Here is a 22764-nt window from a genome sequence, read left to right on the forward strand (position 1 = left end):
CTGCCTGCCTGCCTGCCTGCCTGCCTGCCTGCCTGCCTGTCTGTCTGTCTGTCTGTCTGTCTGCGTTCCAGGCTCAGGAAGGATGAAAAGTCTTTGACGATCGCCAACGTTAACGAGGGTGATGAAGGGATGTACACCTGCACTGTTACTTCAGAGATAGACCAGGACTCGGCCTCAGCCCGACTCACTGTGTTAGGTACAGAAGTCACCTCCTCACATATACATCCCACAGCTGAACATTTACTCTTTACTTAACTAAGGAATCCTAACCAGCACCCAAAAACATCCAGTTTCTTTAGCTCATTTTACACAAAATGCAAAAAAAGGAGTTTAAGTAACACATACAAACACAGTCTTCCTGCACTCAGAAATACCCCAAATTGATATGTTTAATTATAAATAAATAAATAAAATATATATAAATTATTATTCAACATGTAAAAGTCAACACTGATGCATAAACAACATTAATACATATCACAAAAATTTCAAGAGAAAACAGAAGACCAGTCTTGCTGCAAAAACTCTGAATGCTTACAGAGCTATGATATTTGTTTTTATTTTTAGTAAATGCACAAGGTTTTATGGGGTACTGAGTCTGAATATGAATGATGGTAGCATCAGGTTTCAACAGAACTAAGCTGCATGAAGTGAAGCTGAAGCCACTTTGTTATCTCTGCTTGGATTGGACAGTCTGAGCCACTGACATTCAAACGTTTAAAACTTCATTATAAAAACATCAAATTTGAAGCAAGGCAAAGTAAAACCCATTTTGTGCCTCTTTGAACCTGTTGTGCTCCATAATGGGACACATCTGTCAGGACAGGAAGACAATAATAAGATTTTAAATCATTAGAACATTGTTAATACTGAAGCACGAACAGACAGTTACCTCATGAGAATGTGACTTTATTAAATGCCCTATTTATTAACAAAATACAATCTATATTTACACTGAATGCCATCACTTCAAAGTAGCTTTTCCTGACATGTTGACTGCTGTGCTCCCTTGCTGTTGCCTGGCTTGTAGACTAACCTGTAACCTCTAACCTTTATACACACTTCCTGCTGCTTGACCACACCCCCACAGAGGAAGCCTTCAACCACTCTAGTGCCTTACCTCCAGGTAACACACAGCTCCGCTTTTCTTTTCTGCTTAGTAATGCTTGTGAAATTTTGTAAAAAGTCATTGTGATATCAGAATTTTTTTATGTGCACTGAATATAATTTAGGGCAGGGGTGTCCAATCCTGGTCCTCAGGGCCACCATCCTGCATGTTTTCCTTGTTCCTCTGCTCCAACACACCTGATCTGAATCAACGGGTGATTAACAGGCTTCTGCAGAACATGGAGAGGTGATTTAACCACTGAGTCAGGTGTGTTGGAGCAGAGGAACAAGGAAAACATGCAGGATAGTGGCCCTGAGGACCAGGATTGGACACCCCTGATTTAGGGTGTTAGTTCTCAGAATCATTTTAGGAGTTTAGGAGTGAAGGAGAAATGAATACTTTACCTGATGATGTGTGTTTGACTCACTCAGTCAGGCTGTTCTTTGTTGCTCTGCAGCACGTCCAGATCCACCAATGGATCTAGATCTGTCAGATCCAGCACTCCGTAGCGTTCGTCTCACCTGGATCCCTGGAAATGAGAACAGGAGTCCCATCACAGGTCACTATCTGTTCTCTCTCTGGAATCTGTTTCTGAATTGTTTTGTTTTTTAATAAATTCTGTTGGGAGTGAAAAAAGTGCAGAAAAGTCATGCAGTGGAGATTTCCACTGTGGAGCCATGAAATGCTGTGTTTGTCTGCAGAGTTCTTGGTCCAGTTTGAAGAGAATCACTGGGATCCAGGCAGGTGGCAGGACCTGGCCACGTACCCTGAAGACCTGAACTCAGTCATCCTCCAGCTCGCCCCCTACGTCAACTATCAGTTCAGGGTCATCGCCGTAAACGCGGTGGGTCAGAGTTTGCCAAGCAAGCCCTCCCCGCGGTACAAAACCAGTGGAGCACGTAAGCAACACCCGGAGAGTCATGTGTTCGGGCTAAAATGTCATCATTTGGCTCAATATTCATGTGGATTTTTCACTGTTCATGAAAAAATATATAATTCAATAAGTGATCAGAAAGATTAAATTGTATCTTATAAAGAAGATTTTAAACATGGCTGCAAGCATTTCCTGATTCAGAAATCAAACTGTTCCAAATACTTCACTAAATATCAACAGTTTATTGAAGGAGGAAATGTTTGATCTGAATTTTTTCTGTTTGTTTGTTTTTAAATAAAGCCCCAGATGCTATTCCTAGAGAATTACGGGGATGGGGCTCCCAAAAGGACAACATGGAGATCACCTGGGAGGTAAGAGAAAATGCAATGAGCGTCACACAGCTTGTAACGAGCAGGAATACAGATATGTGCTCATCAAAAATCTATCAGTGATATAAAAAAATCATCTTTAAGTAAAAAAAAAAAGGTTGAGTTATTTTACTACACTTTTCTATTTTTACTCTCCATTACAAAAAAAACTATTTTAGAGAATAAAACAATAAATAAAAAAGTGTAAGAAACATTTTCTTACACTTTTTAATTTATTTTTTTGTTCTCTAAAATGGCGATTTCACAAAATATGGATGTCCTGCATTCTGAAGCAGCTCAATTAGAAAAAGTTTCATGTTTTAATGATTCTTTGTGGGGAAAAAAGTGACCAAATGCATCAATTGAGTTCTTCACTAAAGGTTTTTGGTCAGTAATGTGCTTTGTAAACTGAGAATTATATTGTAATTGATCAACTTTGCCATGTGATGTTTACATCACATCTTCTGATGGATCTACTGGTTCAGACTTACCACTGATCCTACATCCGTTCAGGATTCAAAAATATCTGAACATGAAAACGTCACTTCGGTCCTCAGCTTCAGGTGTCGCTCAGAAGAAGAAATATTCTCATATACAAATAATTCTACTAAAGATTTGACACTGACTGTCCAGGGCCAAACAAGCAAGTAGAGTTCAGGTGGACATCCTGGGAACCTGCCAAGTTGGCAAAACTTGTCAGGAGGGCGGCTGGAAGGATTTCCAGACTGGCACTCAACAAGGGGCTGAGATTGATGAGGAGCTCAACGAGAGGCCCTTAACAGCTCAAGCAAGGAGATGGCCCCTCAAAAATTAGAGCTGGAGGTGGGCTGTCAAGGAAAAGAACAACGGTTGAGGTTGAGGCGACAGGAACTGGTGGGGACAGGTGGACTTCAGATTAGGTATGCAGCTGGAAGGCCTTAAAGACAGAAACTGGACCAGAGGCTTCCCCGCAGACCAGTGGTGTCCAAGTCTTTTAGACTTGTGGGCCACAATCATTAAGTTAAAAAAAAGTATCTTTTGATTAAAAATTCCTGATTTTTAAATATATATTTTTAAAGTTTTAAATTGTAGATCTGAAATATAAAAAGCCTTTCAAAAATGTATTTAGTAAATGAAAAGGATTAAATTCCTTTGATTTGTTAGGTTTATTGTTTTTTTGGTTTTCTTGTGCTTGGAAAATGCATTTTAGTTTATTCCCCGGAACAAAATTGTAATATGGTTAATTAAAGATGATCAACTTGTATTGTACTTAATATTGCACATTTTAAGAATATTTCTTTGATCCATATTTCTGTTCAGCCTGACAATTATAAAAATTTGTACCCTAAAATTTGCAAAAGCTGTCCATCTGCATCAACTTCTTAAGCCTGTGGACCAAAATGATACCCTTCCTAAATTGCAGTCACAGGCCACACAAAAACCCTCCGAGGGTTGTACTTTGGACACCCCTTCTTTAGACTCTCTTGATGTCAAGAATAAGCATTCCTCTGGGCCTCCTCGGACTTAGGAACTAGCAAAGAGGCATTCCTTCGGACTGTAGTGGAAATACAAAAATGTTGACATTACCAGGGTGAAAAGTTCTGGATTTCAAAGTAGAAACTCCTTTTTTCCAAAGTTGCTTCAGTTCATTGAGGTTTGCAGACATTAGTTTCTGCTCAGCTTTCTTAAGGTCCCACCACAGCATTTCAATCAGGTTGAGGTTCTGGACTTTGACTGGACCATTGCAGCACCTTGATTCTTTACTTTTTGAGCCGTTCTGTTGTAGATTAGCTGCTGTGTTTGGATCATAGTTATGTTGCATCCTGACCCAGTTTGGTCCAACCTTCAGCTGTCAGACAGATGGTTTAACATCCTTTGGTCTACAGAGGAGTTCAGGTTCAGCTCAATGACTGCAAGGAGCCCAGGTCCTGTAGCTGCAGAACAAGCCCACATCATCATCCCTCCACCACTGTGCTTAAGAACTGAGGATGTTTGTACCAATGTGTTATGACATACTGCTGTGCATTATGGGTAAATATCTCTACTTTGGTCTCATCTGTCCAAAGGACATTGTTCCAGGAGTTTTGTGGTTCATTAAAAAATAAAACCTCACAAACCTAAGAAAATACCTGCTCCTGCAACTCTTCCAAATAAGCCATACTTGTTCAGGCTTATTTTAATTGTCTTGTCATGAACTTTAACCTTGTAATTGAGGCATGTAGAGTCTGAGATGAAACTTTTGGGAATTGTGTCATTTTTCTGAGCATTGCACAGTCTGATCTTGGGGTGAATTTGCTGAAACATTCACGCCTGGGAAGATTCTCAGCTGTACTGAATGTTTTCCACTTGTGAATATTCTTTCTCCCTGTAGAATGATGGACTGTAAATAGCTTGGAAATGACCTTTAACTCTTCACAGATTGATCCTTCATGATTTCTTTCTGCCTCTGCATGGCATTAACCTTTATGCTCCAGAGCAGCAAACTGATGAAACTCCTACTTTTCTAGAGATGCTCACACTGATGATGATCAGTTCATCAATACATTTGATCAGCAGCTCCTGGCTGATACTGAACCTCTTCAATCCTGTAGAAGCAGCAAAGATGGACCTAGTTTTTCCACTCACAGCTTTTCCATTTTGGCTTGTTTTGTTTAATAAATAATGGAATGATGGAATGTGTTGTGTGTTTTTGTACACTTGAGATTAGATTAGAATCGTTTTGGAACCTGATGAGGACCATATCATTTTTATTATAGCCTGATGTGTAAAACCTAGAACTGGATGCAGGGGAGCTTTCTTTCCCCGTGGCTTCATTATTATACACACTGTTTTTCTTTTAATATCAAACACGGGAGATTTTATCAGAGATAATGTGGAGTCTCTGTTTTTTCTTGGCTTAGAACATTTCAACTGTGTAGAGGCTTATTATCAATGTAATGACCACTAGTTCCCATTACACCGAAAGCAGTGTGTGTGTGTGTTGAGATTTTCTTGTTTTCTGTCTCCAGCCACTGCGTGATTTGGAGAGAAATGGCCCAAACCTGCACTACATTGTGTGGTGGAGACAAAAAGATTCAGCAGCGGATTGGAACAATGTGACCACGTTCCACTCTAAACATGTCATACACTCCAATGAAACATATGTGCCTTACGAGATCAAAATACAAGCCAGGAATGATTTTGGATCAGGACCCGAGTCTAATGTTGTCATTGGATACTCTGGAGAGGACAGTGAGTATACCTACCGTTAAACTAAACTAAACAACTGCTTAATAAAAGTTTTAAAACACATACCATGTTCCTTGATTTTTGTTCAGAGCCAACAAGAGCACCCACTGACCTGCGGGTGTCAAAGGTTACCAGCACCAGAGCGAATATCCGCTGGATACCTGTGGATCTGAGTTCTGTCCAGGGGGAGTTCAAGGAGTACAGAGTGAGACTGACCAGCTGCACAGCTCATCTTTAAAAAATTAGACATCCCTTTGAGTTTTATTTTATGTTGACCTTTTATCCTGTTCTAATTCCCAGTTGTATTACTGGCGTGAGTCCAGTCTGGTTCCAGGCCTGGTGGTCAATAAGGAGAAGAAGGTCAAAGGTTTTTACACCACTGTGGCAGCACCAAATGGTTTTCTCTCTGACTTGGTGCCCTACTCTAATTATAAGATGTTCATGGTTGTGGCCAACAGTCGCTTTGAGAGTCCACCTAGCAACACGGTGATATTCACCACTAAGGAAGATGGTGAGGATACAGCTGAGTCAGACACCACAGAACAACTACAGGAAATCAGTTTAGACACTCTAAAATGTTATGTGTCAGTATTGTATTAGATTTGTTTAAGGTTCCACAGTTGTTGTTGTTTTCTCATTCCTTCACACTCATGTGATTTGTGTGAAGCATTTTAATCTGTCTGACCTCATGCTCCAGATTATTACAGATCATTAAGGACAACAGTTTCCTTCAGACAGCTGTAAATTTAGTGATGGCAGAAACACAAGTTAAATGGACAGTCAGAAGTGATGTTCTGCCCTATAGCTATAAGTAGTTAGTATCTTATCAGTCAAAAAGCACAGAGTGTACAGAAAGAGGCAAAAATCTACGTCCAGACTGGGACTAGCCAAACAAGGACTCATTTATTGTTTTATAGATTTAACTTACATGCAACTAACAGACATAAGATCACTTTAGAAATGACTGGACTATCGTTCTGAGGGGCAAAAAGCTCATACTAAGCTTTTCTTTCTTTTTTTGGGGGGTGGGGGTTCCATATGAGAGACAGCAAATCAAACAAACATTTTCTTCACATTTTTGCTGTGAAACCCGCTCTTGAATCTTCTTTTTGTGTGTTTGTAGTTCCAGATGCTCCAAGGTACTTCAGGATTAACCGCAGAAGTATGGACACCATCCATCTAAAATGGGATAAACCTCTAGAGCCCAACGGCATAATTATTGGCTACCAGCTCAACTACCAAACAGGTAATTTACTCTAATGCACATGTAATTAAAAACAAACAAACAGGTGGAACAAACATTGGGCCTTTTACCAAACTGCAAAGACTGCTTCCTCTCCTTACTGGTCCACCTGCACACGACTTGAACAGCAGAAAGGAGAGAAGCATTTATTTCTTGAATAGAAAGATAAGCTGGAAAAGGTATCACTGGGAACTACCTTTTAGAGTAGTAATTGTAGAGCTGGAAAAATGATTTTCTTGATTTGAGTGTGGGATCCAACATGATAGATCAGGCAAAAACAGAAAGACGTTTAGCAACAACTCTGAGCTCGCCCAAATTTTTTCCACATGTTGTACTTTTGCACTGTCAGCGCAGTATCTTAGCTGTTCTTCCAGGGTTTCCCCCAGAAAAGAGGCTAAACCCGGTGGTAGGTGGCCGTTCACCGGCCGATCGCTGACCGTGATTTAGTAAAAAAATGATTAAAGTTGACAGGAAAGTTGAAAATATGGTTATTTATTATGTGATATTATAAGATATTTGTGCCAAATATTTACACAACTACAGTTTTACAAAAAGGCACTTTTGAAATACTTTTTAAACAAAAATACAATTAAAATAAATAGTAATTGATTGCACCTAATTTAAGTCACATTTACAAAAAAATAAAATAAAATAACTGAAAAAGTGCAAACAAAGCACCAACACACGTCTCACTTCCAGGCCAATGAATAACAACAGAGAACTCTGACAAACAGACAGATGCTGGACTGTGCTTTTTGTGGCACAGGCTGCATGTTGGATCACTACATGGAACAACAAAACATCTAATGCTGAATTTAATAGCATCATTTTACTGGTAAACAAGGATAATATTTTCACTAAGCACAGAACATGCTTACCATATTCAGTCTTGTAAAGCCACCTGCTGAATTTCAGCTCAACTAACCATTGTTGGTTAAACCCGCTCGTTCCATGTTTATTGCTGTGTCTCTGACAACCTGCTAACTCCAGGTAGCTGAAGGAGGCTCGGCCTCAGGGCTCATTAGAGTCCTGCAGGGACCCCTGAAGCATGGAAATCCATTTTAAATGGAGCCTGGCGCACGCAGTCAGGTTTATAGTACACTGGGGGAAACCCTGTCTTCGGACTGCACTCTTCTAGACAGAGATCTCTGAGGTTGTGTTTACAATAAAAATGTTAAAATACCTAATAAACACAAATTTAAAATATTGGATCACATTTTGTGAAATTTATAACAAAACTGGTGCCAAACAGTCCCGAGAAAATCCCCAAGTCTTTCCAAAGGGCTAACTTTTCTCAGCCCCGATCATTAAATGTAATTTTATGGTACAGAATGATTGACAGCTGTCTTGTCCCGCCCCCTCAGTTTGCTGCTCATTTGGGCTAATTTAGTTCAGCCCAGGGTCAACCCAAGGCCTCAGGCTTTAGCCAATGAGGGTGGACAGACAATAACGTGCCTCGAATAAACCAAAGGATATTCAAAAAATAAAAAGCATCAAAACCAAAGTTTTTCTGTGACCTGGTTTCAGTGAAAAGCAACAGCAAGGGTAGCTAACAGATCTTTAACGAGGAGGTTATTACACATTTTTGGATCCCAGAAAAGTTGTTGGAGTGAGCTTCTCTTTAAATAAGGTTGGATTCATTTAAAAAAAAGAAGCACTTTACAATATTGCATGTCTTGTTTGGTTTTACCTTATCAGTGTGATTAGTAATTGTGTCAGGGAGTGTGGTGCAGTGTCATGCAAAGCTGTTTGACTGGGAAACATCATCTGAATGGTTATAGCTGAAACCCTTAATGAAGGGAATGAAGTATTGGACAACTGACGGAGGCTCTGTGTGAGCTTGGTTTTGGTGGTGGTTTGTTTTAAGGTTGTCTTTGTGAGGAAAAAGGACATAATGTCAATTTATAGCAGGTTTTCTTTATTTCAAATTGAATGCTTCTGTTGTTGGAATCCAAACTGCAGAGTTTTATTATACATCTGTTAGCCCACCCTACAAATATAACCACCAGCTGCCACTGTATGTATATATATTATATGTAACTGGACTAGGTTAAGAACATTACTGCACTCTACAAGAAGGGTCAGAGTCATCTCTCTTTTCTGAGATAGCTGTGCTCCTCCAACATCTGTCAGAAAATGATCAGGATTTTCTGTGATATTGTGGTGGCCAGTGCTTTATTCTGTGCTATGACATGATGGGACAGCATACTTAAGGCAGTGCACACCAGCAGGCCCAACAAACTGATTCACAAGACTGGTAAGGCTGTTGGACTGGACCCACTGACAGGTGTCTGAGAGGAGGATGCTGCTCAAACTACAAACAATTTTAGACAATAATTCACACCCACACAATGACAGACAACAGACTGACTCCACCACTGTGCACCACAAATAATTCCTACCTGTAGCCATCAGACTGTACGACTCTGGACTGGGATACCTCAAATTGTAATAATTTATCTTTTTATATGTTCCAAATAACATCCATACCAAATTTTCCGTTATCTGTGTGATAATGGCTGTTTTCTCTATTTTTTCCTATTACAGTTCAATTAGTGTATTGGGTCCTGACTGTGTATTTTAATTTTCATTTACACTTGATTTTATTCCACTTATAGATTGCTGTAACGTGACATACAACATATGTATGTACTGTATGTAATAACGTGAAGGTTACCAGCACTTAAAAAGTATTGTATGTGTGTGTGTCTGCATGTGTTTATGTCTAGTAAATGGCTCCAGATTGGGACCTCTCAAGATCGAGACCTTCCAGCCAAATGAGACACAGTTTACCCTCCGTGTGCCGGACCGATCCACCCGCTATAAATTCATGCTCTCAGCACGGACCCAGAAGGGAGCAGGGGAGGTGTTTTCTGAGGAGTCCCCACACTTTACTAATGAAGGTGAGCGCTCTTGAACATTTGTTTGACAAAAAAAACATCTCAAACCCTAAAAATCTTAACTAAAAGTGTCACAATTAGTTGTAAGCAGTTTGTTATTTCTGAGGTTTCTATCACTTACCAGTACTCGGTGTGTTGTGCAGGTACCTGACATCTATCATGATCAGCTTGAAAGTAAAAAAGAATGGCCAAGTCATTGTTTTCACAAAAATGTTCAAAACTCTTATTAATTGTTACATCTAAACGTTGGTTAGTTCTGTTTAAAAGCTGTAAAACACCTGAGTCTGTAATACTGAAGACCTTTCTGTGTTGAAATACACGTTTCTTCTTCTTCTTCTTCCAAAATAATAACTTTTTTGACATCTAAACATGCTCCCAGATGCTTGGATTTTTGCATTCACATGGGAACTCTTGAATGTGTGTATTTTTCAGGTCTCAGATATATGCAGAAAGTGGCTCCACAGTGCCTTCTAAAGACCAGCACTATGACTATTTTCAGATAGAAATTTGATGCACAACTAACCGAGGTGCACCAAGAAGTCTCTTGGGCGTATGGGGTCAACCCAGTAGTGGTCAGTGTCCTCTAAAAACATGAGGGATTAAAACTTATCAAAAGCTTAAGCTTTCATCACAGGGCGTGGCTGTGGCTACACCTCAGTTTTTGTTATTAACCAAAATTGTTATAACTTACTTTTAAATAATCTAATCTGCACCAAAATGCATGTTTGACAACAGTTCAGTCCTTGTGAATATTCTACCATCATCTTACCTCTGCCCACTGAAAACAGAAAGTTACATGTTTGACTCAGGGACATCGTCCTACACCACATCATCTTTAAACTGTGTCCAATAACAGATAAGTTGATGTGGCTTGGCTTTAGAAACTTCAAATCTTTGACAAAGTGAGTGGTCCTCAGGGTGCAGCAAAATTTGATTTCTTACCATGACACTGAATGTTTGTGTAAATTCCACATATTTTGTCCAATCTACATTAAATTGAACATGAATAATTTTACTCTGGCCCTGACCATGTTGTCATACACAAACTATATAGTTGTTGCAAAATAAATCAAAAGTGCCCAGTCAAATATTTTCAAAAATTCAGCCCCATCAACTTCTTTGACTTGTTTGTGAAGATTTGTACGTGCAACCCTCTCACGACCTACAGAAACACCTTGGACCCATAGTCTTATTCCTCAAAGAAGTCAGCCATTTTGGATCACAGGCATCTGTAAATACCTGTATAAGTAGCACCTAAACATTCTGTTGTTTAGGTTGTTCTGTGTTGGTGTGACCCAAGGCTGTCAATGAGTAGGTCTTGGGGGCTCCTACATCCCTGATGTTCTGTATGTTGTCTAAACTGGTATGAACTGGTTTAACTAAGGGCATGGAAGCAAAGTCTGTATATGTCAGCTTTTCTTCAGTCATTAATATTAATAATAAACTGTTGCTCTCTCTTCTATGTCCCCTGTTCTTTTTATTGACAGAAGGCTATAACACAACAGGTGGAGGTAATGGGGAGCAAGAGGTCCAATGACTGTTTGTTGCATTAGCACTAACATTTTTTCATTTATGTTCATCTAACACCAGTAGCAGTGCAGTTCACTGTCACGTCTCTTCACTGATGTCTGGAAAGTACATTTGCTAGATCACTTTAGCATGGTTAAGATTAAGGTGTGATATATAGTTTAATCCCACCAGGATGAGATTTTATTGTCTTAAAGGTAGAAAAAGAAAACTTTACTGTAGTTACCAAAAACCAAAAACAGTTTCATCTTTGTAGTTTAAATATAAAGTGTATCAGTGCTCATGTTTTCTTGATATACAGTACATGCAGCAACAGTTTTGAACTTGGCTCTTCCTCTGAGTAATTTCTGTTTTTGAGTTGGCATTAAAACAAAACAGCATTGCTTTAACAGTAGACATGAGAGCATTTTTATCAGTATTTAAAGAGGCCTATCAGGCCTTTTCCAACAAGAGTTAAAACCATTGCAAAAGTGCAATCTGAGCACATCATATTTAAGTGGTAGTGATAAAGAACTTGGAGTTCTTTTTGCTACGTATTAGATGAACTGGTGTGTATGCTGTTTTTCTACCTATAATCATTCTCATTTCTCTGCACATAAAGCTTCTGTTTGTTGGCTGCTGATGCTGTGTATTTCAGGAATGCAATAAATCTGCTCTATTTTATTTTTTATTCAATTTAAATGCATATAATATTCTCCTAAGTCAGTGTCTTTACCCTCAATGGCTGTTTGGTAAATTATTTAATTTACGTTGACCTTGAACTTAATTTCTTGAACCAGTGTTCCAGTAATGTAGTGTAATGCAGCCTCATTGCCACACTTTCTGTTTTTGTATGCTTTGAGATAGCCTGAGGTTGCACTGATGGATTTATCAACTGAGTCTAATTGTAAATATTGTTTCTCTGGTGCTGCTGTTTTGGCTGTCAGAGAAAATGCATGTTCCTACTTCAGAATGTTAAGCTGAGAAATGTCTTGGTAAATTATGCAAGTTGATGGAAGTGCTGAGGCAGACAAACTCCATCAGTTTTGGACTTGCTCACTCATTCACTGGCTTGATTGTTTTGCTTTTGAGCTTTTTCAAAATCCTGTCATTCAATCATTTTCATCTGTCACCACTGTTTAATGCGTCATGTGTATCATCTGGTGATTACAGGTAAGATGGCATGAAGCTTTTGGCTGAACTGGCCTGCCTCACTGAGTTTTAATGTTGCTAAATGTACAGATATTTCACTGGTTACAGGACATGCTTGTCATACAAGCATGCTGGTTGAGGTTTGGGGTTATACTTTGGTTGGGACTCTTCTTTAGCTGGAAATAGTTTAAATTTCCAGGTACAGCAAGAGTTCTTGTCTTTTAAAGGGAAATTTGATATGAGCTGATTTCCAACATGCCATTAAGACATTTCTCCACAAGAGGGCATCAAGGTGTCACCACAGTGGAAAAAATGATGCAGTAGGGTGTCAGAGTTTAAAAATGTTCTTAATCAGAGATACATGAATGTATTTGTTTTCTGCATGTACAAAACAAGCTACAGGTTTTAGGTTTTCGTGTCACATGTTTAACTGGTTCTTAAATGAATTAGCTTTATTTTCTAAAAAATATATTCAAATTGCAAAAGATTTCTCTTATGAATCTGAAATGGATGCCTAAAGTGGCTGCTTGGGTAGTTATCATCATTTACCCATCTCAATGCTTTTAAGCATATGTAAGTATTGAAACACTTTGTAGGAGAAAACAGAAAAGATGTTACCTCACACGGAATAGGGAAACTCGGGCATCCTCCTGGAGCCAGGGTGGAGCTTGGCAGTAGCTCCTTGTGGTTGAGCCTTATTTCTTGGGGCTTGATCAGGTTAAGCCCAAAAAAGTTATCTAGAGCCATCTCTACATGGACCCACCAGCTGGCATGAGAGAAACCAAGGCTGGGTGTAGTGTGACCTGGGTGGCAGGCAAGGGAAGGGCTCTAGGCAAGCTGATTACTGACACAATGAACTAGTTCAAGGTACATGAAATAAAGCAGATGCTGGGTCCAGGAGCTGCGACCAGGAGGTCATTAATGCCTTTCGCAGTGACAACCAGGGACCTACGAGTTGAAACCAGCAGTGATGGAGGCCAAAAAGCTGAAGTAAAAGGCTTTTAAAATGTGGCTATCCCCTAGGACCTGACAGGCTGTTCTTGATATGGGGGGGGGATGGCTGACCCAGACAGAAGATATTGTTAAGAGTGGAAGGAACAATTTTAGTATCTCCTAAATTCAATCATCATGTCCAACACAGTGAGTCCATTACCATGACTAAAGTAGTTGCAGTAGTTAAAAAGCTCCCTGGCAGCAGGGGGATTTGGATGTTTCATGGCTGTGATTGTTGAAATGCCTCTTTAATATCAAATGAAGGACTAGGACAATGCATGAAGCGTGGTTAAATGATGTTGTTGTCCCCATCTTTAAAAAGGTACCGAAGAATGATTTTCAACCATTGGGAAAGTTTACTCCAGGGTGTTTGAAGGGAGACTTTGACTGATTGTTGAACCTTTGATTCAGTAGGAGCAGTTAGGCTTTTGTCCAGGTTGTGAAACAGTGCACTAGATCTTTACTTGGCCCACATGTGTTTTGTGGATCCAAAAAAAGGGTTATGACCATGTTACTCACTGGAGGGATTATAGATCCAGTCAGGCAAAGGAATGCCTTGGGGACCCCCAGAAAAAACAGTTACTGGGACTCTTTAAGCTGATGTCTGGGGTTCCCACTTGGATCTGTTGCCTCTGTGACATGACCACATAAGAAGAATAAAAAGGATGATTGTATGTATGTATGGACAGATGTATTATTGGTTGGATGGTCCCTAAACTTCTCTGTCCTAACTTATCCCTAATATAGCCATAGTTCAGTTATTTATAGGTAATTAATACTTTACATCAACTGTTTTAAGGACATGCTTTTGTCTTCATTATTAAACATCCATGCAGTTAAAGTAAATTGCCCTATTTTTAAAAAAACAACAAACAAACAAAAAAACTTTTCTGGTTTATAGGCTGCATGATGGTGCAGATTGTGCAAAAAGATTGCAGGTTCAAATCTCAAACGTGGTCTTTCTGTGGGCAGTTTGCATGTTCTCCCTTTACATGTGTGGGTGCATGTCAGTATAAGTGGCAATTCAAAGCTGACAGTAGATGTGAGTGTGCATGGTAGCTAGCCTTGTGTGCCTTTGTGTTGGTCTGGGTAGGGATAGTTGGTGACCCTTTTAAGGTTAACTCTCCATTTCCTGTTAACTGCTGGGAGAATTACCAGCTCTCCATGACCCTGTACATGATTCAGCAGTGAGTGTTTGGGTTATTTTAAATGTACTTCCTATAAAACACAAGACGTACTTGCTTCCTATGAGTCTAAGAAAGTCGCACATGTTGTATTATTGCTTTACTGGCAACAATATTCAAAAATGTAGGTATAGAATTTTGGCCATCAAGCCCACATAATCCTGAATTAATTAATAAAAAGGCAACTGGACAAGGAAAGAGGGCCAATTGTTTTCTATTCAAGCACTAAGGACATTTAAAATTGTGCAGTGCAGTGCTGATAAAATGCATTTGGATCTCAGCAGAGAGAGAATGTGGAAAAGACTTACTATTGACTTCTGCTCATTTTAATATTACTGGTGGTATTCACATTAAAGGATGCTTCTTGTAGAAAAATGAAGGTCAAGGCTTCATTGACTTCCACCTGTGAATGTCATTGTGTGTGAAAATCTTGCTGTCTTGTGTTTAACCCTCTGCTCTCTTCCTCCTCCTCTTTGTAGTTGATCTTACGGACACCTCCTTGTCTTCCACTTTCTCTCCTACTGCTCCTCCTCCTCTTCCTCCTACTACCGTTGCTCCTACTACTTTTACTACCACTGAGGAAACAGCATCCAGCACACCTCCTGTGTTGGTTATTGATAAGAATGTGTTGGGTACATATAATTTTACTGCCTTTGTCATCGAATATGAGTCGCTTTTCCCAAGTGGTTAAATAGATGACATCTGGACTTCTCCTGTTTCGTGAAGATGTTTCACCTCTCAACCAAAAAGCTTCTTTAGTTTTGGGTTGGGAGTTCCATGCTTATATCACAATAATCGTGCCGTTGAAGTCACACGACTTCACTCTATTGTTGTGATCATTATAATAACTTGTTAGCCTGGAACTCCCAACCCACGATAAGAACGGAAGAAGCCTTTTGGATAAGAGAAACAAGAGAAGTCCAGTCGTCTTGTATTAAGCCACTTAGGATTGTCATGTCCTTGATGACTGAGAAAATACACCAACATATTAATCACCTTTCATAGATGGTAAAACATGCTAAACTGTTCTCAGACACTCAGAATTGTTTGATTCAGCTCTAGGCTTCAATGGCTTCCACCTGTAAGTGTCATTGTTTGGCATCATTTGTGATGGTCCTGCTGCCTTGTCTTTAACCATCTGTTCTCTCACTCCTCCTTTCTGTAGTTGAGCATACGGAGACCCCCTTGTCTTCTGCTTTCTCTCCTACTCCCACTCCTCTTCTGCCTTCTACCATCGCTCCTACAACAAGTAGTACCTCAACTACTACCACAACTACAACTGAGGCGACCACAACCAGCACACTTCCTGTGCTGGTCTCCACTAAGCAAACAGATCAGAATGTGTTTGGTACATATTGTTTCACTGTAGTTCTTACTGCCTTTCTTGAGTTTCCATTGAATACTAATTATCAGGGGTGTAACGGTACACAAAAATCACAGGTCATTATGTGCCTTGATCTTAAAGTCACAGTTTGGTATGGTACAGTGCAGCATAAATAGGATCTTTCTTCACTACCAGTGTTTCTAGTATTGAGTGTACTGTCTAGAACAGGGGTCTCCAACCCTGGTCCTCGAGGGCCACTATCCTGCATGTTTTCCTTGTTTCTCTGCTCCAACACACTTGATTCAGTGGTTAAATCACCTCTCCATGTTCTGCAGAAGCCTGTTAATCACCCATTGATTCACATCAGGTGTGTTGGAGCAGAGGAACAAGTAAAACATGCAGGATGGTGGCCCTGAGGACCAGGACTGGAGACCACTGGTCTAGAATCATGCCCTCCAGTCTCTCTCTAATTTCCATCCCAACACTGCCTCCAGGTGTTGCTCTGCTGTTTGTGTGTCCATAAATCAGTCTAGTTTGTAGTAGCCCTGGATGTCCATCTGTTGTTTGTGAAAAGAATATCAGAATCCTTCTATTAGTTCTGAACATCTGTAGTTTGTATTTGTTCGTAAAAGGCTAAAAACATATCTGTCTTTATCTGGCTAAAATGTTGACAAGTGTTAACTTAGTAACAGTGCTCTATGATTTTCAGTGCATTTAAAACAGTGTTATTGAGAGAGTATATGGTCACATGAAAAATATGTCAATAGTTTTTGCTTTGGCTGTGTCTGAAGAATTTAATGTCATAAGCAGCAAAGCTTGCATTCTAGTTTGTTTGTTTTCCCCTCGTCCCTGTAATGTTTCCATTTAGGTGATGCTTCTTTGAATAAGTGATGAATTTCTTTATTGAGCCAGCTGCACACATAGCCTTTGTTTGATTGTCCACTCGGAAGCTCAGGCTGAAGTGCCACAAGCTGCCACAGCCACTATTTGAGGTCACACCTGTCGACTTATAGTCACTTTAGTGTACTGTTGTGTGTAGCATGTGGCTCCAGGTCAGTTTGTACCTCTGCTAAAGCAGACCCTTGCAGCTTTACTTACCATGTACCCAGATTGTTGGGGTATGAAAGGAAACCTTCTGCCACAGGTCTCTTCATACTGCTGAAGGAAGCTCATATTAAATTTTGACTAGAGTTTCCAAAATGGCAAGTAGAAGACTTCATGGTCAAGTGCTTCTTTGCAGCCAGCCCTAGTTGAGATGAATTGAAATAAAGTCTCATTTAAGATTATAACAATTGTCCAATCAGAATTCAGTTATTGCTGTTTCCAGGCAGGTGTTTGGACTAAATCTATCAAACGCTAGATTATTATAATCTACCTAAGTGTTATAACTAGTGGTCAAACAAAATACTCTGGATTGTCTGGGTCAAAGAGCAGGTTAGTTATTCACATTTATTCCAGATCAGCTTTTCTTTCAGCCAGTTAAAATATAAAATGGCTGCAACTCAGTTTAACTGAGCTAGAATCAGTTTCTGTGGCAACAAGAAACAGCAAAAGGTTTAAAGACAACACAACACCTCTTAATAAAGGAATACCAAACTAAAGAAAATATTCCTCTAATAAATGGCTTGCTTAACAAAGTCAGTGATGAAATGGATGTTTCATTAGTGGACAACCTGCTTGCTTGTAGCAATGAGATCTGGAAGGTTTTGTCAGCATTACTTGCCACAGGAGGCCTTGTGTGAGGAGAGTTCAGTGTTTAGCCCTGAGTTAAAAACAGAAAAGTAAAGAAAAAATAACTTCTAAAAGTAAGAGCTAGCATGCCACATATTAGACTTTATTGTTCTGTTACCATAATGTGCATCACTGTAGTGTAATTTGCAGCTGGAATATCATCAGATGTGGTTTTGGTGTTCAGTGTAAAGGTGTAACACTGGCTCACTCTTATAAATCAATAATAGGTAATGTGTTGTCTGGCAGTTTTCATTGAGCATAAATACTTGTATTTACCAGAATCAGAGGGACTTTTGCTGTAAGTGACTAAAATTTATGACTCAAATATCTCAGTCTCCTGACCTGAAAAGCTTGTCTTTGGTAAGTATGGTGATGATCATCAGGTAGATTTCCAGTGTAGTGCTTTGCCATATGTGCTTGTAATGGAAAAAGGGTCTCTGGGTATCGGTGCCCATTGGCCTCTGAGGTTCTCAATCCTTCATAGGCAGGGGAGTATGAATGCCAGATATCTGCATGGTAAGTGTATGTTGAGAAATAGGAACAGTTTTGTACCTACCCTATTGATACAAAATGTAAACCACTATGTACAAAATTACTTTGTGTACTATAACAATTACTAAGTACAATTTGGTGGAGGCACAAATTGACCAGCAACCCACAACATTAAAGAAACCTATCTTTGTCTGCTACAGTTAGGTTGTAAGAAAAAAAACTAGTTTTTTTCATAAAAGTTCCGCATTACTCAGCATTACATTATGCATGCCAAACTTAAAGGCCCATTTTGGAAAATTTTGGTACGAATACATGTACTGTTACACCCCAACTAATCACGTATTCAACGTTAATGATATTTTTATTATTCTCAAGGGGTAGTTATGTTTGCAGCTAGCAGTAAGATGTAGAACACAAACAAACACATGTGAAAATGTCTCTTACATTTGGGATTTAGTTACTCCCTTTAGCACTGATTAAGTTAATGATGAGCATCAGTCAGTACACATTTTTTTAAGGCTCAGTTAACATTTAGGTATATTTAAAACCAGGAGAAAAGATAGCAACTAAGTTTTTCAAAATTAAAAACAAAAATCAGTTTTCCGTACATGCACAGACTTTAGTCAACATGGGGTTTGAGTGGACAGTGATTGGAATCAGTTTACACACTCAGAATCTATGGGAGCAGTGAACTACATCTTCACCCTCACAGAGTTGCTAAGGGGGTCATCAGAGTTTGATTCTTCAGTCTACAAGGGTTTTGGGATCTGAAGAAGGCTTATGATGGTGTTCCCTGCTGCACTCTGTCAGGGGTGCTGTTGGAGTGTGGGGTGCCTGGGTCGCTTTAAGGGCTTTTTGGTCCCTGTATAACCAAAGTGAGAGCTGTGTTCACATCTTCAGCACAAAGTCGAGCTTGTTCCTGGTGCAGTTTGAACTCCACCAGGGCTGCCTCCCATCTCTGCTCCTGTTTGTGGTGTTCGTGGACAGGATCTTAAGGTGCAATCGTGGAGAGGAGAGGTTGAGAACCTCTGCTTTCTACCAATTCTGTTGCCGTTTTCAGGCCATGACCTTTAGCATGAACTGGGGCAGTTTGCAGCCGGGATGCGGGTCAGCTCCTTTAACCATGCTTCTTAACTGAAAAAAGCTGGAATGCTCCCTCTGAGTTTGAGGTAAGTCTCTGGCTCAAGTGGAGCAGTTCAACTATCTGTGAGTCTTGTTTACAAGTGATGACAGTATGGAGTGCAGTAATGAGGGCATTCTCCAGTCTGAAAGCTCTGACACTCAGTTTACTACAGACCGTTTCCAAAAAATTACAATATCATGGAAAAGTTGTTTGATTTCCATAATTCTATTCAAAAAGTTAAACTTTCATAGGTTATAGATTCATGGCTCATAGTTTAAACAAATTCAAGCATTTGTTTGTTTACTTTTTACAAAATTTGGGCTTCTAGCTCGTAAAACCCATAAAAATAGGATTTCAAAAAATTAGAATACTGTGAAGAAATCAGCCCAGACTACTCAGTTTATGCAGAAAAAAAGAAAGTAAATAAAACCAAAATATGTACTTTAAAAACAATATGTCAGCTTTCTCCTGCCACATTTTGCCCTTCCAACAGACTTTCCATTGATATGCTTGGGCACAGCACTCTGTGAACAGCCAGCCTCCTTAGCTTTGAACTTGGCTTACCCATCCTGTGGAGGGTATCAATGATGGCCTTCTGGCCGGTTCTTAGGTCTGCAGTCTTCCCCATATTGAATCAAACTGAGACATTTTAATGACAGCAGGTGGAAACCTGTGCAGGTGCTTTGAGTTTAGTAGATGATTAGTGTGTCACACTCAGTTTACAACATTCATGCCCTGTAAATTTCGGCTGATTTCTTCACAGTATTCTAATTTTTTGAATTGCTGTTTTTGTGGGTTTTATGAGCTGGAAGCCCAAATTATGTAAAAATAACAAACAAATACTTCAAATAGTTTAAACTGCGGGCCCTGAATCTATAACCCATGAAAGTTTAACTTTTTGAATGGAAATATGGAAATGAAACTACATTTTCATGATATTCTAATTTTTTGGAAAGGGTCTGTAGTCTGTCTACATTCCAACCCTCACTTATGGTCAGGAGGTAGGGATCATAACTGAAAAACCAAGATCATGGATACAAGCAGCTGAAATTAACTTCTTTTGTAGGATGGCTAGGTTCAGCCTTGGAGAAAATGTGAGCTCTGTAATCCAGGGGGAGTTTGGAGTGGAGCTGCTGCTCCTCCTCACTGAAAGAAGTTGGCTGAGGTGGTTCGGACATCTGATCAGGATGGCACCTGAGAGATTTGGACACATCTTTTTGGGAGGAGACCCCAAGGTTGACCAAGAAGTCTCTGGACAGATTATGTGTCCTCTCTGGCTTGGGAACACGCTGAGATCCCCCAGGTGGAGCTGGAGAGTGTCACTGAGTAGAGAGATGTCTGTGATAGGCTGAAAATGGACAGATTAACAATCTGATTGTGTGAAATGATTCCAATCACACAGTGTGTGGTTTGCAACTGTATCCTTTTTGCTTTTGACCTTTAACCCTTTGCCCCTAACCCCATTCTTAACCCCCTATTTTGTGTAGCGGTCCTGGGTCAGAAGATCTGGGATCTGACGGTGGAGCCTAACAGTAACTCTGCAAACATCAGCTGGAGACACAACTTCTCTGCGGACAGCAGCGAGTTTGTGCTAGAGTTTACTCTGGACAGTAAGAGACCATACAAACACCCCGGTGAACTTCCAAACATTTACAGATGGTACTTATTAGAAAGTTAACTGACCAGAATGAGAGAACACTGAGTTCCAAAGTGATGCTAAATACAAAGCAGAGAACGTGACAGATGGCATTACAGCAGGCAGAACAGAACCAGTATAAAGTCCATTTTTAACCAGGCTACTAAGGATTCATAACCAGGTCTGGCTTAAGTCTGGTAATCAGTATTCTATGATGCCTGGATTTTTTGTTCAGCAGTATAGCACTGCAGCAAATTACCAGAGCAAAATATTTTTTTTATTTTAGCAGTTTTCAGTTTTTTGAACAAACATTTAGATAAAATCACAGTTTGTCAAATTGGTGTTTTCTTACTAAGTGGGTGTTTATATAAGCATCCTAAAAACAGATGATACGTTACACTTTTATGTTTTAAAGCAAATAATGATTAATGATTTGTTTTAATTTTTATAGACCTCAGCTTTGCTTTTTTGGTCCCTGAAATGTCTTCACTCAAAGACTCTGCTGAAATACCTTTTTGTTGCCCCAAACCAACCAGAATTTAGCTCATTTGTAGTTTTATTACTACAAAGGTCAAGTAAGACAAATAATTTATTAACTTAAGTAAAAAAAAAAAAAACATTTTATAGAAAAAAAAAACATTTATCGAAAAGAAGACATTTCTTTAAAAATATTGAATGGAAAAAAATCAAGAACATTTGGTATTTTAAATTAAGTATGCATATATGATGATATTTTCGTTTGAGGATGTGGTATTTGGACCTTACAAAGCAGTGATGGGACACACTGAACCCTGTTAAAAAAGCTGAAGGTCCAAAATGCATTAATGTGTCTGACTATTGATCTCTCTCACTCTGTTTATGCTCTGTTTTTATGTGTTTGAAATTGTTTCTTATCGTTTTGTCTCCAACATCTGTGCGGTTTATTTTCAACTTGCTGGCTGGCTTGGAATATTGTTTTGTTGGACCATCACTGTGATTGGGCTGTCTGCTTGCTTTTTGTTTTTGAATGTGTCACTTTTCTAACTATCCACGCTGGTATAGTCCTTTACCTTGACTTTGATATTTTGTGCTTTTAAAACTTTTCTTTTTTCTCTGTTAAACACTTCTTCTGTCCTTTACTAAAGTCTGAAGACTGTTTGGGGTTAGGTTCCCTGAGACTGAACGGTACTCTCTTATTAATGGCTATTAACTTTGATCATGGACACAATGGACGCAATTTTCATGTTTGTGGGCAGTAGTTTTAATCCATAATGAGTATAAACAGAAAAAGCTTCCACCCATTCATCATGGGCATGAATGTCGTAATAATTTGAGTCTTTTAATGATTTATTTGAATAGTTTCTTTTTCGAGGGTGGAATGATTACACAACATAAAATTTAAATGAATTTTTTAAAAGTTTGAATTTATTGTGGATTTTCTTTAATCTACAGAATTATACACACAGGCTCAAATATATGCATACATTCCCAATAATATTTGTTATAAAGTCCTAAATAGCAAGTTACATTTGGACCACAGGCTTTGCATATTCACCAGAAGTCTGGATCATTTTAAATCACTCTTATTCTTGGCAGAATTGGTTCTTTTTAAAATTGGTTGATTTTCTAGCACCAGCTTTTAGATGTAATCCACAAGTTTTCAATTTGGTTAAGGTCAGGGCTTTGCAAAGGTCTTTTAGGAAGACTAATATTAGCCTTATTTATGCAATCAGAAATCATTTCTGATGTGTGTTTGGGATCATTGTGTTGTTGTGATCAAGTTTCAATTGTCTAACTGTTTATTTATGGTGAAGTTTGAGAATCTGGAGGTAGTCCTCCTTCTTCATTATTGCATTTATTTTGTGCAATACACCAGTACCCCAGCATGATGCTACTACCACCATGCCTGAAATTTGGTGCAGTTCCTAGGTTTGAAAACTTCAC

The 22764-nt window shown here is 39.2% G+C and overlaps 1 protein-coding gene across 14 annotated transcripts in view; it reads left to right on the forward strand.

Moving 5' to 3' along the window:
• Positions 1-22764, forward strand: part of nfasca (neurofascin homolog (chicken) a) — a 152074-nt gene that overhangs the window by 107960 nt on the left and 21350 nt on the right. For 7 of the 14 annotated variants that reach the window (XM_037975115.1, XM_017437121.3, XM_017437119.2 and 4 more), the window contains 14 exons: positions 72-196; positions 1091-1126; positions 1566-1667; positions 1810-2007; positions 2283-2353; positions 5338-5560; positions 5647-5762; positions 5858-6068; positions 6681-6803; positions 9530-9703; positions 11188-11211; positions 15015-15167; positions 15701-15883; positions 20693-20815. In XM_037975115.1, coding sequence (XP_037831043.1) covers positions 72-196; positions 1091-1126; positions 1566-1667; positions 1810-2007; positions 2283-2353; positions 5338-5560; positions 5647-5762; positions 5858-6068; positions 6681-6803; positions 9530-9703; positions 11188-11211; positions 15015-15167; positions 15701-15883; positions 20693-20815 — 1862 coding nt within the window. The remainder of the gene's footprint in view (positions 1-71; positions 197-1090; positions 1127-1565; positions 1668-1809; positions 2008-2282; positions 2354-5337; positions 5561-5646; positions 5763-5857; positions 6069-6680; positions 6804-9529; positions 9704-11187; positions 11212-15014; positions 15168-15700; positions 15884-20692; positions 20816-22764) is intronic. The other 7 variants (XM_037975122.1, XM_037975124.1, XM_037975123.1 and 4 more) reach the window with 5 other exon arrangements.

The sequence above is a fragment of the Kryptolebias marmoratus genome, linkage group LG4, assembly GCF_001649575.2.
Source record: "Kryptolebias marmoratus isolate JLee-2015 linkage group LG4, ASM164957v2, whole genome shotgun sequence".
NCBI classification, from domain to species: domain Eukaryota; kingdom Metazoa; phylum Chordata; class Actinopteri; order Cyprinodontiformes; family Rivulidae; genus Kryptolebias; species Kryptolebias marmoratus.